At 48.6% G+C, this 19,001-nt stretch overlaps 1 protein-coding gene across 7 annotated transcripts in view; it reads right to left on the minus strand.

The window, feature by feature from the left end:
- Positions 1-10,912: 10,912 nt before the first annotated feature.
- Positions 10,913-19,001, minus strand: part of NFX1 (nuclear transcription factor, X-box binding 1) — a 63,776-nt gene continuing 55,687 nt past the window's right edge. For all 7 annotated transcript variants that reach the window (XM_069575900.1, XM_069575901.1, XM_069575896.1 and 4 more), the window contains 5 exons: positions 15,226-15,324; positions 14,568-14,634; positions 13,041-13,186; positions 12,261-12,362; positions 10,913-11,213 (listed from right to left, as the gene is read on the minus strand). In XM_069575900.1, the coding sequence (XP_069432001.1) occupies positions 11,141-11,213; positions 12,261-12,362; positions 13,041-13,186; positions 14,568-14,634; positions 15,226-15,324 (487 nt within the window). In that variant the 3' untranslated portion in view covers positions 10,913-11,140. The remainder of the gene's footprint in view (positions 11,214-12,260; positions 12,363-13,040; positions 13,187-14,567; positions 14,635-15,225; positions 15,325-19,001) is intronic.

Consider the following 19,001-nt stretch of genomic DNA (forward strand, 5'->3'; position numbering starts at 1 on the left):
CCTGAGCTGCAGTTTGCAGGATGCTGGGAAAGGGGGAGACTGGGGCCTGTAAGGAAGTGTGGGGCAAGGCTGTTCCAGGAGGGGCAGCGGGACAGCTCAGGTCAGCACTGGAGGGTGGACAGAAGAGAAAGGATTCGCCTGACACCAAGGAGGTAAAAGCCTCAGGCTAAGCTCAGACTGGAGGGAGGAGTGGGTGAGGACCGGCCAGGCCCAGGATTGCCTTCCAGTTTCTGGCTTGGGCTTGGGGTGTTGGAGATGTCCCCACTGAACATGGAGAATGGGAAGGCACTGGTCTGAAGAGGAAGATGATAATTTATACTGGAGACACATCGACTTTGAGTTGCCTATGGGACGTGGGCAATAGATGTGTAGTCCTGGGCAAGTTACTCTGCCTTGCCGGGCCTCGGTTTTCTCATTTGTAAAGTTGGTCTAATACTATCAAAATACCTACCATTTGTGTTGATGTGAATATCAGATGAAACAAAACATGTACAATGCTGAGGATGGTGCTTGGCACAGAGTCAGTGCTCAATAAATGATTACGCCTTTCGTGTGGTCTAGAGCTCAGAAGAGCTGAAGTAGAGACTGGGGAAACTGCAGTCGTGTGGACAGAGCTGGGGCAGAGGAAGAGGGAAGGAAGGGCCAGCGAGCAGGGTCCTGGTGAGGTGGAATGGGCCTTGCAAGAGGTTTGGCTGACGAGGGGCACAAGGTCAGGGGACACTGGAAACACCCCAGATGTCCATCAACAGGGGACATACTTACATTGCAGTCCAGTCACATAGGGCAGAATACAATACATAAGTGAAAAGTGAGGTACAGGAGCTACCTGTAATGACACGGAGAAAGCGTGCAGGCATAGTGATGTCGTACATTATACCATTAAAAACAAGCAAACAGCAATATATTCTTTGGATGTACATATGTGATAAAACTCCCAGGTTTGATCCCTGGGTTGGGAAGATCCACTGGAGAAGGGAATGGCAACCTACTCCAGTGTTCTTGCCTGGAGAATCCCATGAACAGAGGAGCCTGGTGGGCTACAGTCCATGGGGTCTCAAAGAGTTGGACACACCTGAGCATGCACGCATGTGATGAAACTACTTTAAAAAAAAAGAAAGGGGCTTTCCTGGTGGGGCAATGGTTGAGAATCCACCTGCCAATGCAGAGAACATGGGTTCAATCCCTGGTTCAAGAAGATTCCGAATGCTGTGGGGCAGCTAAGCCCGTAGGCAGGCGCAACTACTGAAGCCCGAGCGCCCTGAAGCCCAGGCTCCGCAACAAGAGAAGCCATCGCAAAGAGAAGGCCGCACACTGCAACTGAAGAGTAGTCCTGCTCGCCGCAACTGTAGGAAGCCTACATGCAGCAACGAAGACCCAGCACAGCCAAGATTTTTTAAAAAGATAGTAAACTCCTTGAGAGAAGGGACCAACTTTTCACTGAAAAGAAAAGGCACAATTCCTTCATGGAGACAGAAACATTGCTAAGATGGGGAGGAGCATGGGAGTAGGGAAAGCTAGTAATGATTTTCCAGTTCTGGGGCTGGGGTAAATTTGGGGGTTCATTATGTGATTGTGCTTATACAACTGTGATACATATTCATTCAAATGTATCATTTATTTTAAAAGATGAAGAAATAGCAACAGCATGAGAACAGGTGATAGGAAGAGTGCCAGGTATGAGGGTCACTGAGATTAGTGGGCTGGGGGCACAGGGTGGAGGAGAGACGTGAGTGAGTCTGACATTCCACGTGGGAGGAACCGAGCCAGGGACTGGGCCTGGGATCGTCTAGGGAGGACCCCACAGCTGGAAGTGTTAGTCAGCTGCCTCCCTCTGTGACCCTGGACCCATCTCTTCCCCTCTCAGCCTCGGTGACCCCGTAAACACAAGGAGGGTGGCCACTTTCTTCCCTGGTGTTCCTTCCAGAGCAGTGTGACCCTAAGACCTCAGCCACAGATGAGAGGGGCATATACAGACCCTCCTCTGCCCCACTGACCACTGCAGCCTTCTGGCATCCTCAGGTGTCCGGGAGGTGGCTTTGGAGGCAGGCCAGCTAGAGGATCCCCCCAGAACCCCTCCAGCAGTCTGGAGCTATGCCTCAGACCTATACTCGGCCCACTGCCTGGAACCTCCTGCTGATGCTGAGCCCAGTGTCAGGCTCAGGTGACCTGGTCACAGCACTTCTGGACACACGGCGCAGACCCCTTCGTTCTCTTGGCAGAGAACCAGACACCATCCTAGAGCTAAGGATATAAGCATTTAAAACAGTCTTTGTCCTCCTGGAGCTGATATTCTGTGCAAAATGTGTGTTTGTGATACATGCTAAGCAGGAAAAGTGGAAAAGGAGGATAGGAAGTGTGTGTGGGTGTGAAGACTGGAGGTAAATGAGTAGAGACTTGAAGACGGGGAAGGAGTGAGCCATGCGGACGTGTTGGCTGAGGGAATGGCCAGCACCAAGGTCTGAAGGTTCAAGCATGGTCGGGCCATTGCTGGGATGGGAAGAGTAGGGGAGCAGCAGAAGACAAGGCCAGAGAAGTGAGTGGGGAGGGTGAATGGAGCCCATGCCTGGAGAGAAGTGAGGCCAAGGCTCGCGCCAGAGGTGAGGGAGGTCTCTGGAGGAGCGAGGCAGGTGACACGGCAGGAGGGAAAGAAGGGAGGGAGGGAGGGAGGGAAGAAGGAAGATGAAGTGGGGCAGGTGCCATGGTGCCTTATCCCTGCTCTTGGCTTTGCTCACACAGCCCCTCCTGTAAGCATTCCCTGGCTGGACTTCCAAGGGACATACGTTCAGCTCTGGGAGCCAGGCTGGGATGTGAGCTATAGGAGCTCTAGCTCCTCTCCCATTCTTCTAGTCCCAGGCCGGCATGGACTGGCTGTGTGACCCACACAGGACCCTTCCCTGCTCTGGGCCTTGGCTTCCCTGTCTGTATAGTGAGGCTGGGACCTCCTGGCATCTGAGGAGCCTACCTGCTCTGACTTCTTACAGCACTTAAAGCTTCATATCACAACCCCATTACTGCCCCCTGCCTCAGGCTGGCTGAGGCTGTTTGAGAGGGACACAGGGATGGGACAAGGAGGAACACCACCCCCCCCCCGCCCCCCTGCAACGCTGTCAGCTCCATGCCAAGCTTCTCCAGGGCTTTGCCAATGAAGGTCTGGTCCTCAGTTTGGTGGCTTTGGGAAGAGGCTCTTCTTACTCCTTGCCTGGCCTGCCGCTCTCCCACTCGCACTCAGGTGGCACCTCGGTCTGCCTGGTCTCACTGTCTCCTCCTCAGATGAGGTTCTGCACACCTGGGAGAGGTGGGAGGAGCCATCTTGGGCTGAACCTTGATGCTGGCAACTGCAGAGAGAGAAGGCTGTGGCCACACAGCCTGCCCTGGCTCCGTACCCACCCTTGTGCTGAACCCAGAGCGGGTCTAGAGCTCTGTACCCACCCTCCCATGTGCAGGACTCATAACTATGGCATCTAAGAACACAGACAATGAGGCCAGCCCTCCTGGTCCAAACGGCTGCTCTGCCGCTCACTGGCTGTATGAGCTTAGGTAGGACAGGATGTAACGGCACTCACCTCCCAGGCTGCTGGGATGATGGAATGAGCTCAGCCTGGCACGTGGGGAGGGAGCATGCTGTCACCACTCCACACTGTCTCGCGGTCCTCATGTCATCACACCCATCTGACACCCGAGGAATCTGGGGCCTGGGGAGGCTGGCTCAGCAAGGGGCACAGAGTAGCGATTCCAGTCCTTTGTTGATATGATCTCTACTGGGCTTTGTTTGGTCTTTAAACTGTGAAATATATTCTGTAGATGTGTGAATAGAACATACAGTTAAGGGCTTCCCTGGTGGCTCAGTGGTCAAGAATCTGCCTGCCAATGCAAGAAACAAGGGTTAGATGCCTGATCTGGGAAGATCCCACATGCTGCAGAGGAGCTAAGCCTGTGAGCCCCAGCTATTGAGTTCCTCTGCTCTGGAGCCCGGGAGCCACGAGAAGCCACCACAATGAGAAGCATGCCACCACAACTAGAGAGTGAGTCCCCACTCACCGCAACCAGGGAAAAGCCAAGCAGCAAAGACCCAGAACAGCCAAAAATAAAATTATTTTTAAAACACAATTAAAATAACAGTGAAGCATTGAAAAACAAACAAGTACAGTGTATATAAGCGAAAAGCCCAAACATTCAAGTGCCCTTACCAAGCTCTGGCAGATTATTGAAACTCTCTGGGTCTCAGTTTCCTTACCTGCAAAATGGGGATCATGTGGCCCAGAGGAGTGAGATGCTTTAGGTTTCAGGTTTGCCACTGGCATTGTTGGAGCAGAGTTGACCAGAGTTCATGGTCTCCCCCCGTGTCTGTGTTCAGAAGCCAAGGTGGCTGCGGGCGGATACTGGAGGGTGTGTGAGGGGAAGCTCTGGCTCAGGGGTGGGGGAGCGCCTGAGTGAGTGGTGGAGGCTCAGAGGCTGAGACATACAGTTCAGAGGCAGGTACACCCAGGCACATAGCTGAGGTCATATGTCCAAGGCTGAGCCTTTGAGTCCTCCAGGGACCCGGCAAAACCCTTGCTGGCTGATAAAGAGGATTCCTCAGACGGGGGTTCCTGTTGGAAGGACGTGTTCTTGCCCTTGCTGCCCCCCACCTTCCTCCACATATGCCCTGGTTCCTCTGGTCCCAGGTCAGGGGACATTAACGAGAAGATGAACTCCTAATGGAGGCCCAGCGCCAGGGCAGGGGAGACTGGCTTGGGGAGACTGGTTGGTGGAGACAGCAGGGGGCAGTCTGGAGGTGGGGTGTGCTGAATTAGAGGTACTTGTGGGATATCTAGGGAAAGGCCTGGTCCCGGGCTAGAGAGGGTCTTTTAAACCGAGGCAGGCAGGTAAGAGCTTGCAGGTGGACGAGGTGGCCCAGGGAGAGACTGTGGAGCCCCTCTGAAAACGGTGTTTCAGAGATGGCTGAAGGGGAGGAGGCGGCCAAGGTCTGTGATCTCCCCTAACTCCAGGAACTTGAACTCTATGGGGCCTTACCTGACTTGTGCTTTGGGGCCAGTCCCTTCCCTCAGGCAGTTCAAACAAGTAAGGGCAAATGAGGGAAGCCCATACCCTCCTGGGCAACGTGGAAAAATGTCCCAGAGATGCTCGCCTTACAGGACTGCCCTGTAGCACTGAGTCACACAGCTCAGGCCCAGCTCTGGCTCTGGCAGTCTCTGCTTCTCACCCTGTCCTCAGCTCCCTGCCCTCCAGATGACAGAGTGCCCAGGGCAAAATCCTTGGACTCTTCTGTTTCACTTTCCCTCCCAAAATGACTTCACCGGCTTTTTAAATACCACTGGATGCCAACAGCTCCCCAAATTAGATCTCCAGCTCAATCCTGCTCCAGATTTCAAAGTCTCATGGACAACTGCCTCCCAGTCAGATTTTCCTCTCATAAGCCTGCTCCTCCTAGACTTTCCTATCCCAGTAAAAGGCACATTCAATCTTTCCATTTCTCAGGTCCCAAACTTTGAAGTCATCTCGGCTCCTCCTCTCATACTCCACATCCCATCTGTCCACAGATCCTTTAGGTGTGACCTGCAAATTGTGTCTAGAATCCAACCACCTCTCAGAGTCCTCGGTTTGAGCCACTGTCACCTTGCTCTTGGATTACAGCAGTGGCCTTCTGACTTTTCCCAGCCCCTTCTCTGGTTCTGACTCAGCCCTACAGTCTAGTCCCAGGTGCTGCTCCTGCTGCTAAGTCGCTTCAGTTGTGTCCAACTCTATGCGACCCCATAGACAGCAGCCCACCAGGCTCCTGCGTCCCTGGGATTCTCCAGGCAAGAATACTGGAGTGGGTTGCCATTTCCTTCTCCAATGCAGGAAAGTGAAAATTGAGAGTGAAGTCACTCAGTCATGTCTGACTCTTAGCGACCCCATGGACTGCAGCCTACCAGGCTCCTCCGTCCATGGGATTTTCCAGGCAAGAGTACTGGAGTGGGTTGTCATTGCCTTCTCCAAGTCCCAGGTGGTGCAGTGGTAAAGAATCCCAATGCCAATACAGGAGATGCAAGAGACATGGGTTCAATCCCTGGGTCAGGAAGATTCTCCTGGAGTAGGAAATGGCAACCCACTCCAGTACTCTTGCCTGGAAATTTCTATGGACTGAGGAGCCTGGCGGGCTACAGTCCATGGGGTTGCAAAGAGTCGGACACGACTGAGCGACTGTGAACATTCATACAGTCTAGTCTCAATACAGCAGCTAGGAGAACATTTTCCAGAAACGAACCAGATCTTATAATTCACACCTCGGCCTTAAGTCTCCAGTGACTTAAAGGCTCCTGCTACTCTCTCCTTTACTCATCCTGCTACTGCCTGGCGGCTTTGCTGTTCCCTTCAAGGTACATGGCATCTTTCTACCACTGAGCATTTGCCTTGGCTGTTCTCTGTGTGGGAGGGTCTCCCTTCAGGTGTTTGAAACTTTAGATATGTTTTTTTCTCCTGTGCTTATACTATGTATACCAATAAGCAGAGAGAAACAGCATTTTAAAAAGAGAAACGAAAAGGTGATTAACTTAAAAGATACCAGTTATAAACTCATCTAAAAAGTTTTAGTGTTTTCCTAAGGCAAAGTGTAAGTAATCCCCTGGCCCCGGTTTGGGGACACACACTGCCCCCAGGTAGTCTCTACCCTGGGATGTGGTCTAAGCTTCCCTCCCACTTGTCCTGATCTGCTGGGCTGTACAGTCTCAGGGACTTCAGACTGAGCTGTGTGAACAGCCGCTGTTCTGTCCGTGGAACCGGGAGACACAGGTTTTGGGGTCAGAGCTAGTAGGAATTTCAGATCTCCAATTCACTGAGTGATCTTGGACAAGCAACCTAATTTCTCCAACCTTCAGTTTCCTCATAGGTAAAACAGAAAATAACGATACACACTTCATGGGGCTTTGAGGAGTAAAAGATATGAGCATAGAGCCTGGTGTATCAAAAGTGCTTGAAAGCTATTACAAGTGCTCAATAGCTATTAGCAGCTTTCACTTAGAAGCTTCTGCTATTAGAAGCTAATAGTTCTTCACTATTAGAAGAGATTCTTGGGAAAGTGTGGGTAGGTAAAGACTCCCGATTCCCTCACCCATGTGGCAGGCGGTGGTAGTGGTATAGGGGGCAGGTGACTGAAAACCCCAGCCCTTGCCAGAGCAGCCTCACGACGGCTGTCCCTTCCCTCCCTATGCCCGAGAGACAGTCCCGGGACAGGCTCCAGAAGCTTGACCGTGTTGAGCTGCCACATGACACTGGGAGACCCTTCCAACCCCTCCGACCCCTCAGACCCTCCCAACCCACTCTCCTCCCAAAGGCCCAGGGCAGTACGTGGGCAGGAACTACTACTACTCAGCCGACAGGTGGGAAAGTCAGTGCCTGGACACTGGAAGCAAACTGCCCAGGAACAGAGTGAGCGGAGGGAGACAATTGGGTCTGGTGGTCCAGCCGAGTTCTCTGCAGCGTGTGTCCCGGGAGGCTGTGCACGTGAAGCTGGGGCTGAGGGCAGGACTCCACGGCAACTCTGTTCCGGAAAGAGATCCTCTGAGGACTAGCCCCCTCTGCTGGCCTGGCTTGGGGAACCCCAGGCCTGGATTCCTGTCTTGGCCTGGCACACAGCCCTTGGAGCCCTGTCCCTCCTGGCTGGGTCTTTTCAGACTGGGGTGGGTCTGGCTTGGAGAACACCCTGGGAGATGTGAGTGCTAAAAGGCCACGGGAGACACTATGGGGCATCTGCGGAACTTTCCCAATGGGTGTGGCAGGGCGCTGAGGGGACTGAGGAAGGCAGGCAGGTCTGTGACAGTTCTGGCCTGTCCCTCCTTGCCCCACCAGTTCTGGAAGAGAGGGCAAACTGGCAGGCTTTCTTTAAAGAAGGTCTCCAGGCATGAAGCAACGCTGGTACCACTTGGACCCCCCGAACCTAAACCTCAGGGCCACTGTTTCAGCCTCCCCCATGCATTGGAGAAGGAAATGGCAGTCCACTCCAGTGTTTGGAGAATCCCAGGGACGGCGGAGCTGCAGTCTATCGGGTCGCATAGTTGGACACGACTGAAGAGACTTAGCAGCAGCAGCAGCAGCAGCACCCCTAAGACTGACATTCCTTCTTCCCCTGGCCTGTCCTGCTCTGGCCCGGCCAGGAGCAATCCCAGACCCTGCATCAGGACTGCTTTCATCTCCATTCTGCACACAGCCTCTCACAGCACACCAGATCGGTACCACTGCTGAGTGGAACCAGCCCTGCCAGACGAATTCCAGAGTTAAGAACTTGGCCTCTGGAAAGCTCTGATCCTAAGAGCAAACTCCCATTGGAGACTGGAGCTGGAGGGGCAGGAAGATACCATTGGATTCTCAGGGAGCAAAAGTGGGGTCCTGATGCCCACAGTCCCCTCCTTCATGTAAGAGGCAGAGGTGTTTTTCCTTTTAGCCCACACAGTGTAATTTACTTAGATTTGCAAGATTTGGTCTAAGGGCACTGCTTAGTGGGGAATCCACCAAACCCATCAGAACCAGCCCCCCTATGCTGAGGGGGTCTGGCTCCCTGCTAACCAGCAGCCTGTGCTCCCTCCTAGATCTCCTGACTTCTCCCCTCTGCAGCACCAGCTCCCACCACCTCCTCCTCTCATCTGCATCACTCTAGCAGCTTTGGGCTGCTTTCTTGCTTCAGCCCACTAAACCCTTTGACACCCTCTGAGTGGCTGCTCCAGAACAGGGTGGACAAACTAAGGTCCTGGCCAAAGCCAGCCTGCTGCCTACTTCTATACTGAATACAACCCACGAGTTATAGTTCTTTCATTTCTAAATGGTTGGAAAAATATAAAAATATCATTTTCTGACATATTAGAATTCTATTAAGTTCTGACTTAGTGTCTATGAAGTGTCAAGACCAGGGTCATACTCATGCCCATATTTACTGTCTGGGGCTAGTCCACACTACTGGGGCAGACTTGGGGTAGCCACACCAGAAACTCACAAAGCCTGCAGGATCCGGGCCTTTACAAAAGACCTCTGCCGCCTCCTGCCCTCAGTTTTAAGTCCAGCTGTGATGCTCTGTTGAGAATCCCTCAATGGCTCCCCACAAACTGACTCCCATCCACCTCTCCAGCTTCATCACCTGTCCTTCCAGTCGTCTGCCCACTCTGGACAACCAACCCTTCCTCAAAACTCCCACAAACCACAGCCCTGGTCTTGTCTCAGGCCCTTTACCTTCACTTGGAATGCCTCTCCTCCAAATGGCAGTCTGCCATCTCAAGACTCAGCTCAAATGCTTTCTTCTGTTTTCCTTCCCCATCCAGAGGTCGCTCCTCCAGACATGAGGGCTGACTCCCTCCTAACATGCCACGAGAAACTCCTTGCACGGCTCCTCAGCCTTTAATAAACAGACTGATGACCAATCTGTGCCAGACCAAACACTCTCACTCTATTTCTTCTGGTATGTGGCTCCCTCTGGATTACCAAGTGCAAAAGAGCAGGCCATGTCTGTTCCCCACAGCCAAGCACAGCCCGGCATGGGCAGGGACACATGTGTTCACCCTAAGTGGGTGGCTAGCATTCTAATCCTTTACTTGGCTGTAATGATGGAGAAAGAGGCCTACATATTTTCCGAATACTGTAGTTTCAGCTCGTGTAACAGCTCAGGCACCTCCATGTACATTATCTCATTTAATCCTCAGGACTCTGGTGAGGAAGGCAGTAGCTCCACTCCATCAGGCGGCAGCAGGGTGTCCCATGGCAGAGCTGGAAGCTGAGATCAGGTCTCCACCTCCTGCTGGTGTGGAGCTGCTCTCGCAGCACAGCTCACCCACTCAACCCACTGCTCGAAAGATGAAACAGATGCTCATGAGGCCCCTGTTGGGTGCGGGGCCACTGACTCTGCCAAACGGGCTCAGGGAGAGGTGTGGCTCTGTCTCCTCCCTCCAGTCACCTGTCCCCACCCTCCACCCCTCCCGCTGGACCTGATGTCTCTCAAGGCAGAGTGCCTGGGTCAGCACCGAAGGGCAGCCCTGCTTTTCCCAGTAAAACTAAGTGCCGGTTTTGTGACATCACTTCTCATTTCTCCCTCTGCTGCTCTGGGGTTTTCTGGAGCAGAACGAAGTTGCTGGAAGTCTGGCCTCCATGTTGAAGAGGTACCAACGCAAAGAGGACTGAACTAACGTGACTGTCGCCACACCTGCCTTATAGGAGCCTGAAGAACGCCTCTGGGGGCGTGCTGGCGTAAGCCCTGGACCATTCACATAGTTTTCTGAATATGCAAACAGAAGTTCAGAGCTCAGAGACAGGGAAAACCAATGCAGTTGCTGCAGGCCTAGGAGAAAGCGACATGGTAAAGGTAGGTGCCCAGGAGACTCCTCCTCAACCAGAGAGGAGGGGTTATGCCTGCACAGGTCAGCGCACAGAGGCCGCGGTGTGAACCAGTGGGAGGAGGAGCTCATGCTATGTCCTCCATCATCATGGTAGAGAGGGAACCTGTCACCGCACAGGCTCAATGCGAAGAGGCCCCTGTAGATTCCGGAAGACAGGTCCCCCGAGCCCTCTCCTAGGTCTGAACTGATGCTGCTGAACACCACTCAGATAAGTTTAGCTAGGTAGACCAGGCAGAGCTTTTGGCAAAAGACTCAGCTAAGACAGCTGGGTTTAACCGCACACCTGACTTCAGATATGGCGTACCAAGCCACTGTTTGGGATTTTGGACTCAGAAGTTAGCTTTTGTCTTTCCGAAGATAGTGATCACTTTGGATTAAAAATGCAAGGCATTGTCAGGAGGAGGATGGGTAACTGGATGGACATCTGAGGCCATGACTAAGTGACATTTCAGGTTAAAATTCCGGTTTGACTAAAATCAAGTCCTATGTTCCCCCAACCCTCAGAGCAATCATGGCGATGGTGTGAGGAGCCTGTGCAAATTCAACTGAATCGCTAGTGATCATCCAGTCAGAGATCTGGCAATAGTGAGACAGTGAGACACTTTACACACAGCAGAGAGGACAAGGGGATTTCTGACACAATCATGGTTTGCATGTATCAAGGTCAAGACAGTAGGTGAGCTGTGAGTCCACCAGGCAGTTGGGAACAAGCATGATTTATCTGCGGGGAAAAAATCTCCATCACACCCAATCATTTTTTTTTTCCGAAGTGTGTCATGATCTCCTCAGTCCTGGACATCAAAGTAGTCAATTACTGGCTCCTTCGCTATCTTCTGTAAATTGCTGCTCCCAGGATTCCTGAAAAGCAAACACAGAATGAGCAACCTTTTCTTGCTTGAGGGAGACCGATTCAGGCAGGTTTCAGAAAGTGAAGGGTCAGCTTCTTTACCATGTGTGAGACTCTGTTAAGACAGTGCGGTCCACATGAGCAAGTAACTGTTGGAATTTGGTGAAGGGCACACAGGAGTTTATATTAATATATTAACACTATTCTTTCTATTCTAAAATCTTTCCATAATAAAGTCTTTCCCCAGGGTGGGAGTGGGGCTGGTCCTGAGAGCTACTTGGCCCCAGGAGCTCCTGGCTGACGCTGTGCCCAGTGGGCAACACTGAGCTGTCCCGATCAGTTCCAAGGGAACAGACATGGCTAGGACCCTCCTGGTGACCTTTTATACTTCCCTACCCACCCTCCCAGAGGTGTAGGAGGCTCTGGAGAGCTTCTGTGTGGAAGGCCAGAGCAGGAGGAGAGACCTCACTAGGTTCCCAACAGCTTCCAGCTCGGTGGCCTTGTCCCGTAGGGCAGCTAGTCCCCTCCTGGGAAGGGAAGGCAGGATGACCACCCCTCTCTGCTCCTGGCTGAGAAAACACCTACCAGACCTGCTGCTTGCTCATGCGGTTTTCTTTTCTCTTTAATCACGAGCATACGGAAAAATGGTTCAAACCATATGTAAGCAGAGCAAAACACGAAAGTTTCCCCCTTCACTGCCAACGCCCCCCTAGAATCCCACTTCTATCTCCAGAGTAACTGTTGTGAACTGTGAGATGTTCCCACATCACCTGGTATGGCAGACTGAATCCATTCCCCAGTGTCACCATCTATACCATGGAAATTACGGCTAGTGACTTTGCTCCCTGGAGGGCAAGCACGCATTACAAACAGCAAACCTGGGACCCCTCTGGCATGAACAAATGTGTCCAGCATCCCAGTCTAACATCATATATCTGAAAGCAACACCCCAAGGCCAGACCCAAGGAGGCAGCAATGACTAGTGCAGCCCAGGGCAATTCACGCCTCGCTGGCATCTCTGGACAGGGCCCTTTGGGAAGCAGCTAAAGAATCCTTACTTGTCTGTCTGTCTGTGATGAGCAATCGGTGGCGGAGGCCGAGACTGATTCTCCTTTTCGAGTACACCTGTCAGTGTGGTAGGAGGACAAATGGACTTCCCTCTGTGAAGTCAGAACACAAAGCAGTGAAAAGTGAGAACTGTTTGTGGAGACAGGCAGACAGCTAGAAATCCAGCTGTCTTGAATCCATGACTCTTAATGTGACGCTGCAGGGCTCTCTCTGATATGACCTGTCACCTTTGATTAATCCTCATCCTTTTCATCTACCTCTGCTGGGCCCACTACCTTCTTCCTCTGATCTCACTTGAGTCTTCTTTATTGGGAGGTTCTTCCAACTCCTCCAGATTCGGATAGTGATTCTAGGTCCTGCAGTCCCCTCCTTGCCTCTGCTTCAGTCTCCTCTAATGGCAAACACTCTACACAGAGGATGCCCTGAGTCCCAGGCCAGCACTCGTTCTATTTCCACGATGCCAGGAGGACACAAGGGAACAAGGGATGGATCTGATGTGAAATATGCTCTAGGTATGTCTGCTCTGAGGTCTGAGGCATGGGCTTTACTCTCTGGTTCAGAGCCTTAGATCAGTCAGAATGGCTGGCCCAGAAGCAGACTTTTCACCTAATCTTCCAAAGAAGGAAGTAAGAAAAAACAGCCCAAGGCCAAGACCAAGGAGGCACCAATGACTAGTGCAGCCCTCCTGCACTCGTCACTGACCAGCCCAGCTTCTCAGGTCCAGTGTCCCCCACCAAGCAGTTTCCCCTGTGACGGCGAGATCCACCCACCTGACCGCAGTGACCACGACGTTGCGCTTCGGCTCACTGTCATAGCTCACGCTCTCCAGGCCGTACACCTGGGCCAGGTCGTGGATGATCCGGCGGTGGTCTCTGTTCATGGGAGGGAAGCAGTGGCTCTTCTTACTATTTTTCCCCTGTATGGAGGGAAAAGACTGACTGGTAAACAGCATTTTGAAAACAGGCTATGCCTATAGAGGTCCTTCCCACTGTCCTGGAACAGCCTGGGTCAATAAAGAGGTGACTGAGTCTGGGATGGGAGGCCCATAGCACACAGCAATTCACTGCCTGCAGGGAAAGGGTCAGGGGCGGGGAAGGGCACGGGATGTACTCCTCCATCTCCTCTGTGAGCCATGTGGCAGCAGCTGGTTGGGACCGGGGGACAGCGGGCAAGTGAACTGAGCATGGGCAGCGCAACAGTTGCCCCCACAGGGCCTCTAACTGGGGAGTGATGTTCTCAAGAAGCGACTAAGTAAACCGAAGAGTTACAAAACACTTGTACACTCCACACTAAAAATTCTGAATTTACAGAGACATGCTAGCAGAGAACTGCATCTGCTCAGGTTTCGGAATTAGGAGGGGAACAATGATTCCATTTTCTCCCTTGTGCTAGTATCCTGCTGGGAAGTGAGAACAGAAGGGAGGCAGGGCAGAGGGCGAGTAGACAGCGGGAAGGAAACCTATTTTCATTAGATGTGGAGCCAAAGAAGCCATCTCTGCCTCACTCACATGCCCTCTGAATGAAGACGCAGTCACCGCAGGGCTGGCTGCTGCTGACTATATGAGGGGCTTTTTCGCTTAAAGCCACCTCCTCGACATCTCCGGCTGTCTCCAGGACAGGCTTCCCTCTCTTGAAGGAACTGATACCATTACTGTTCAACTCTACTCCTTCAACTTTATATCTTTGCCCAACATATTCTTTCCTGCCTTTGGGGTAATAAGAACCAGTGAGTCCAATCACACAACAGTCCTTCAGAGATCTCTGTGTGTGCGTACTCAGTCACTCAGTCATGTCGGACTCTTTTGTAACCCCATGGACTATAGCCCACCAGGATCCTCAGTCCATAGGATTTCCCAGGCAAGAATAAAATGGGTTGCCATTTCCTCCTCCAGGGGTTCTGCCCGACCCAGGGAGAACCTGCATCTCCTGCACTGGCAGGCGGGCTCTTTACCACTGAGCCACCAGGAAAGCTCATCAGAGATCTGAGGAGTTAGCATGTCTTCCTAAGTATCCCTACTGAATCCCCTTCATCCAGAGTGTCTCCTCCCATTCTTAGGCACAGGGCTAGGATGTGTATTTACATTTAATATTATTGCAGGTATCTTTCTTGAACCAGGCTAGAGCTTCCATGAATGCTATAATGGCTGGGCTTTGGAGAAAGGTAAGGATCCTCAAGGCAGCTGTGACTTTTTCCTACAACTACTTTACACTGACAGTGTTTCTAAGACTTGTTTTTTTCTTTTTTTTAAGTCAAGTTGGCCTTAGAAACATGTAGAGTTGGATATTTTGATTTCAACCTTATTCACGGCCTCCACGAGGGCTTCCATTTCCTTCTCAATGTCGCTGACAAACTTTAAGTCCTTCCTGAAATGAGAAACAGCCACAGTTAATTTCATTTGTTTCTGCTCTTTTGAGATCCCTTCCATCCACCCTCTGCCTATACAGTGCAGAAAATGGAAAATGTGGGCAGGAAAATTGCAGAGGCCAGGCAGGAACTGTCAGATAACAGAAGGCTGAATGTGATGGAACAAAGGAAGAGAAAGTAATAAGAAAACAATTATGAGCAGAGAGAAGACAGAAAGAGAAACAGTCATCAGAGGGCCAGGAGACAAGCGGAAAATAAGACCTGTTACCACCCAAGAGAGTACCACCGTGTGACAGAGACCTGGATGGGCAGAGGTGGAATGTGGCCAGAGGCCCTTCACTGCAAGCTAGTCCAACCTTTGAAGGGCCCCAGCTCCTATCACAGGGGCCAAACACACACACACACCTCCCGAGTTCAACTCTCCAATGGGACATTTTGAGAAACCAAGAGAATGACTTATTAAATACCATATAATTTCTTATAATAGATATAGAAATATATAAACTGGCTCAACCACAGAGGACTGCATATCTTAAAAGAGGAAACAACTGGTAAGCCACACCTAAGAAAGTAGGTATCAAGTCACATACCTAGCATCTTCTTTCAAACTGTCACTGAATTTTGATCCCGAAGAACGTACGTTGAAAGGATCAGAATCATCACTGATATGAAATGCTTCTGCTAACCTCCTGAAAGAGAGTGAAGTGTGAAGTGAAAGGAAAGGAAAGGAGGGGGAGGAAAATTATCTCACAGTAACAGAGTGCCCACCAGGTTCTATATTTTTTATACATTAATCATCTCATTTCAGTAAATCTGATTATTCAGGAGAATAAGAACAACTTGGGACAAGATATTGAATTGTCTTCACAGAGCAAAATAAGTAAGATATATCTAGATGGTTCTGAGCAAGCTGTAGGCTGACACTGGAGACTCATCGTCTGGTGAAGAGAAGGGTGAGGGAGGGCACGCACTGGGGATGGTCAGTGGGAAAGATTTCCTGAGGTTTCACCTGAACATCAGATGAATAAAGTAGAAAGAGAATACTAAAATTAACATCACTCTACAGAAAGTCTACAAAATAAAGAATTCCATTAACAACGTAAGTGCTGCGTTAATTTTAATGCACTCCGTTTCATACTTTCCTTCTGTAATTTTAAACAGCACATGAAACTCTGAATCTTTTCTAGCATTTCTCATATTACTGTCTGATTTTCACACTCCCTGTATTAACAGCTGCATAATCTTCTAATTTTATACGTCCCACAATTTACATAAGCATTCCCCATTTAGGTTCCTGTAACACTCCCCCAGTTTTTCAATATGATAAGTAACACAATATCTCTGAGCAAAAATCTTTTAAGATTATTTCTCTGGAAAATGTTTCCAGGTGTGGCAATAACTGCATTAAATAGTATGGACCTGAGACCCAGATCATCATGGTCCAAGGGGTCCACAACGCTGTTTGTGCTTTGACTGGCAGTTGTATGAGTGTTATGCCATCTCACCAACACCTGGTTATGTCCTTTTTTTTTTTTTTAAGATAGTTAAAATTCAGTTTAGCATTTATACAGTTTTCCTTTACAAAGAGACAGGGATCTCTTACAAGCTTAATGCCCATAAGAATTTGGTTTATTGTTGTTAGGTTTTCTAATTTTTTACCAGCGGTTTAGTTTTCATATTTTCAAGAGAATTCCTAGAGGGGGAGATCTTTTAATGTTTTGATTAGTTGGCCACTAATTCAAATGTATACACCAATAAAACATAACTGTGGGATGAATCTGGTCTGCCAGTTTTCCATTTCTGCAATGGAGCATGTATTTGCAACTTTAGATGGCATTTTCCTTTTCAAATCCACATGTCTTTTTTTTTGTTTTTTTCAGGTCTGTGAGTAAGAAAGAATCCTTATATAGTGAGGGTCATTATGTCATTGTTCGAAGATTGAGGAGAAATTCAAAAGGCTTTCAGAAATAGCTAGTTCTAATCAATAACTTTCATTTACTGAGCATCTACTATGTGTTAGGCTTGTGCCAAGAGTTTTATGTATATCATTAGTTTTAATGTATTAACCCTCATAACAACTCAGGGAGGTAGATACTATTATTATCACTCACTATTCACAGATACATGGGAAAATGAAAGCTTAGAGGGATAGTGTGTTTTGTCCAAGGTCACACAGCTATGTGAGTGAAACTAAGATTCAATTCTGGGCAGTCTAACTCTAGAGCTATGGTTGGCTCTAACTGCTGTACAATCCTGTCTCAACTACACAAAGGTGCATCTCCGTGTTTTGGAGGCCCTCTATGCATTCACTACAGCATTTCTGAAATCTCTGGACTGCAGCAGAGAACAATGCGACAGTTCTTAAAGGACAAGAGTTTTGAATAGAAATTATTACAAAGTTACCATAAGGGTCAAACCAAAGGAAATTTGGGGGGTGCTATTAATCATATTACCATCTACACATTTAATCATCTAAAAAGGTATTGTTAACAATTGTTCAAGGTTGCACTTCTAGGTAAAACAAGACTGCACTTGTTTGCATTTATCTGTTTCTGCTTAACTCTATCTTGAAAAAATTTCAAAGAATGGTTAAGTTACAAGAATATTACAATGGGACTTCCTTACTGGTCCAGAGCAGCTTCGAATCTGGTCTGGGAAGATGCCATTGTGGGGCAACTAAGCTTGTGGACCACAACTACTGAAGCCTGCACACTCTGGAGTCCATGCTCTGCAACAAGAGAGGCCACTGCTTGCCACAACTAGAGAAAGCCCACAGACAAAGACCCAGTGCAGCCAAAAAAAATTACAGTAAACTCCTACATACTCTTCACCTAAATTCTCCAAATATAAACATTTTCACAGAACTATACCACAACTAGAGAAAGCCCACAGACAGCAACTAGAGAAAGCCCACAGACAGCAACAAAGATCCAGTGCAGCCAAAAAAAAAATTACAATAAACTCCTACATACTCTTCACCTAAATTCTCCAAATATAAACATTTTCACAGAACTATACCTTTAATCTCTGTTGGAACTAGAAAGTTTGTCAGGCACTGAATAAATGCCCCTTAATCTGATAAAGAATATACTCAAATAACTTACAACAAACATCATAGACAGTAGTGAAATATCTATTATCACTACCTTCTATTCAATACTGTACTGGAGGCCTAGCCAGTGTGATATGCCAAGAAAAAGAAAAAAGTTAAGAATTAGAAATAAATTAGAAGAGGACATGATTGTGCACATGCAAAATCCAAAAGAAGCTACAGATAAACTATTAGAAATAAGTAATTTAGCAAGGTTGTGAACACTGGTCAACAAATATCAACTGTATTCCTACATGCCAGCAACAAGCAATTAGAGAATTAAAATTTTAAAGTGATAACAAGAAAAAAATACCATTTATAATAGCATCAAAAAACATCAAACAGCAAAGAACATATCTACTTAAAGATGTACAAAATCTATATATATACAGAAAACTATAAAAATATCATTAAAAGAAAACATGACTAAATGTAAGGATATACTTTGCTCAAGGACGAGAGGCCTCAATATTACAAAGTACCAAATCTTCCCAGACTGATTTATAAATACCAGCTCAATCAAAATCCCAGTTTGTTTTTTTTTTTGCAGATATTGATAACCTATTTCTAAAATTTAAATGGAAATGCAAATGGCCGAGAATAGCCAAGACAATCTTGAAGAAGGACCATGTTTGAAGAGATAAGCTACCACTTTTTAAGACCTGTTATAAAGGTACAATAATTCAGATAACGTGATACTAACATGATGGAACAGAATGAACTCAGAAATAACCCATATGCAACATGACTACTTGCTTTAAGACAAAGGTGGCACTGCAGCAAACTGAGAAAAGGATTTCTTGATAAACGATATTGGTCAAGTGAACATTTGTTTGAAAAAAAAAAAAATGGAATCATGAACCCTCCTTATACTATGAGTAGAAAAAAAAAAAATCGGTCCAAGTCAACTATAGTTCTAAATGTGAAAGGTAAAATAAGGTTCCTAGACAATAACACAGAATACCAATATGACCTCAGGATAGACAAATACTTCTTGAACAAGCTATAAAATGTACTATTAACTAAGGAAAAGATTGATAAACTGAACTACATTAAAATTAGAAATTTCTATTTATTAAGACACCATTTGGGAAGTGAAAAGTGAATGTACAGAGTGTGAGAAACAACAATATACAAAACAGGACTTCCCTGGTGGTACAGAAGATAGGAATTTGCCTGATAATGCAGGGGACATGGGTTCAATCCTTGGTCTGGGAAGATTCCACATGTGTCAGAGCAACTAAGCCCTTGAGCCACAATTATCAAGCCTATGCT

The sequence above is a fragment of the Ovis canadensis genome, chromosome 2, assembly GCF_042477335.2.
Source record: "Ovis canadensis isolate MfBH-ARS-UI-01 breed Bighorn chromosome 2, ARS-UI_OviCan_v2, whole genome shotgun sequence".
Lineage (NCBI taxonomy): Eukaryota > Metazoa > Chordata > Mammalia > Artiodactyla > Bovidae > Ovis > Ovis canadensis.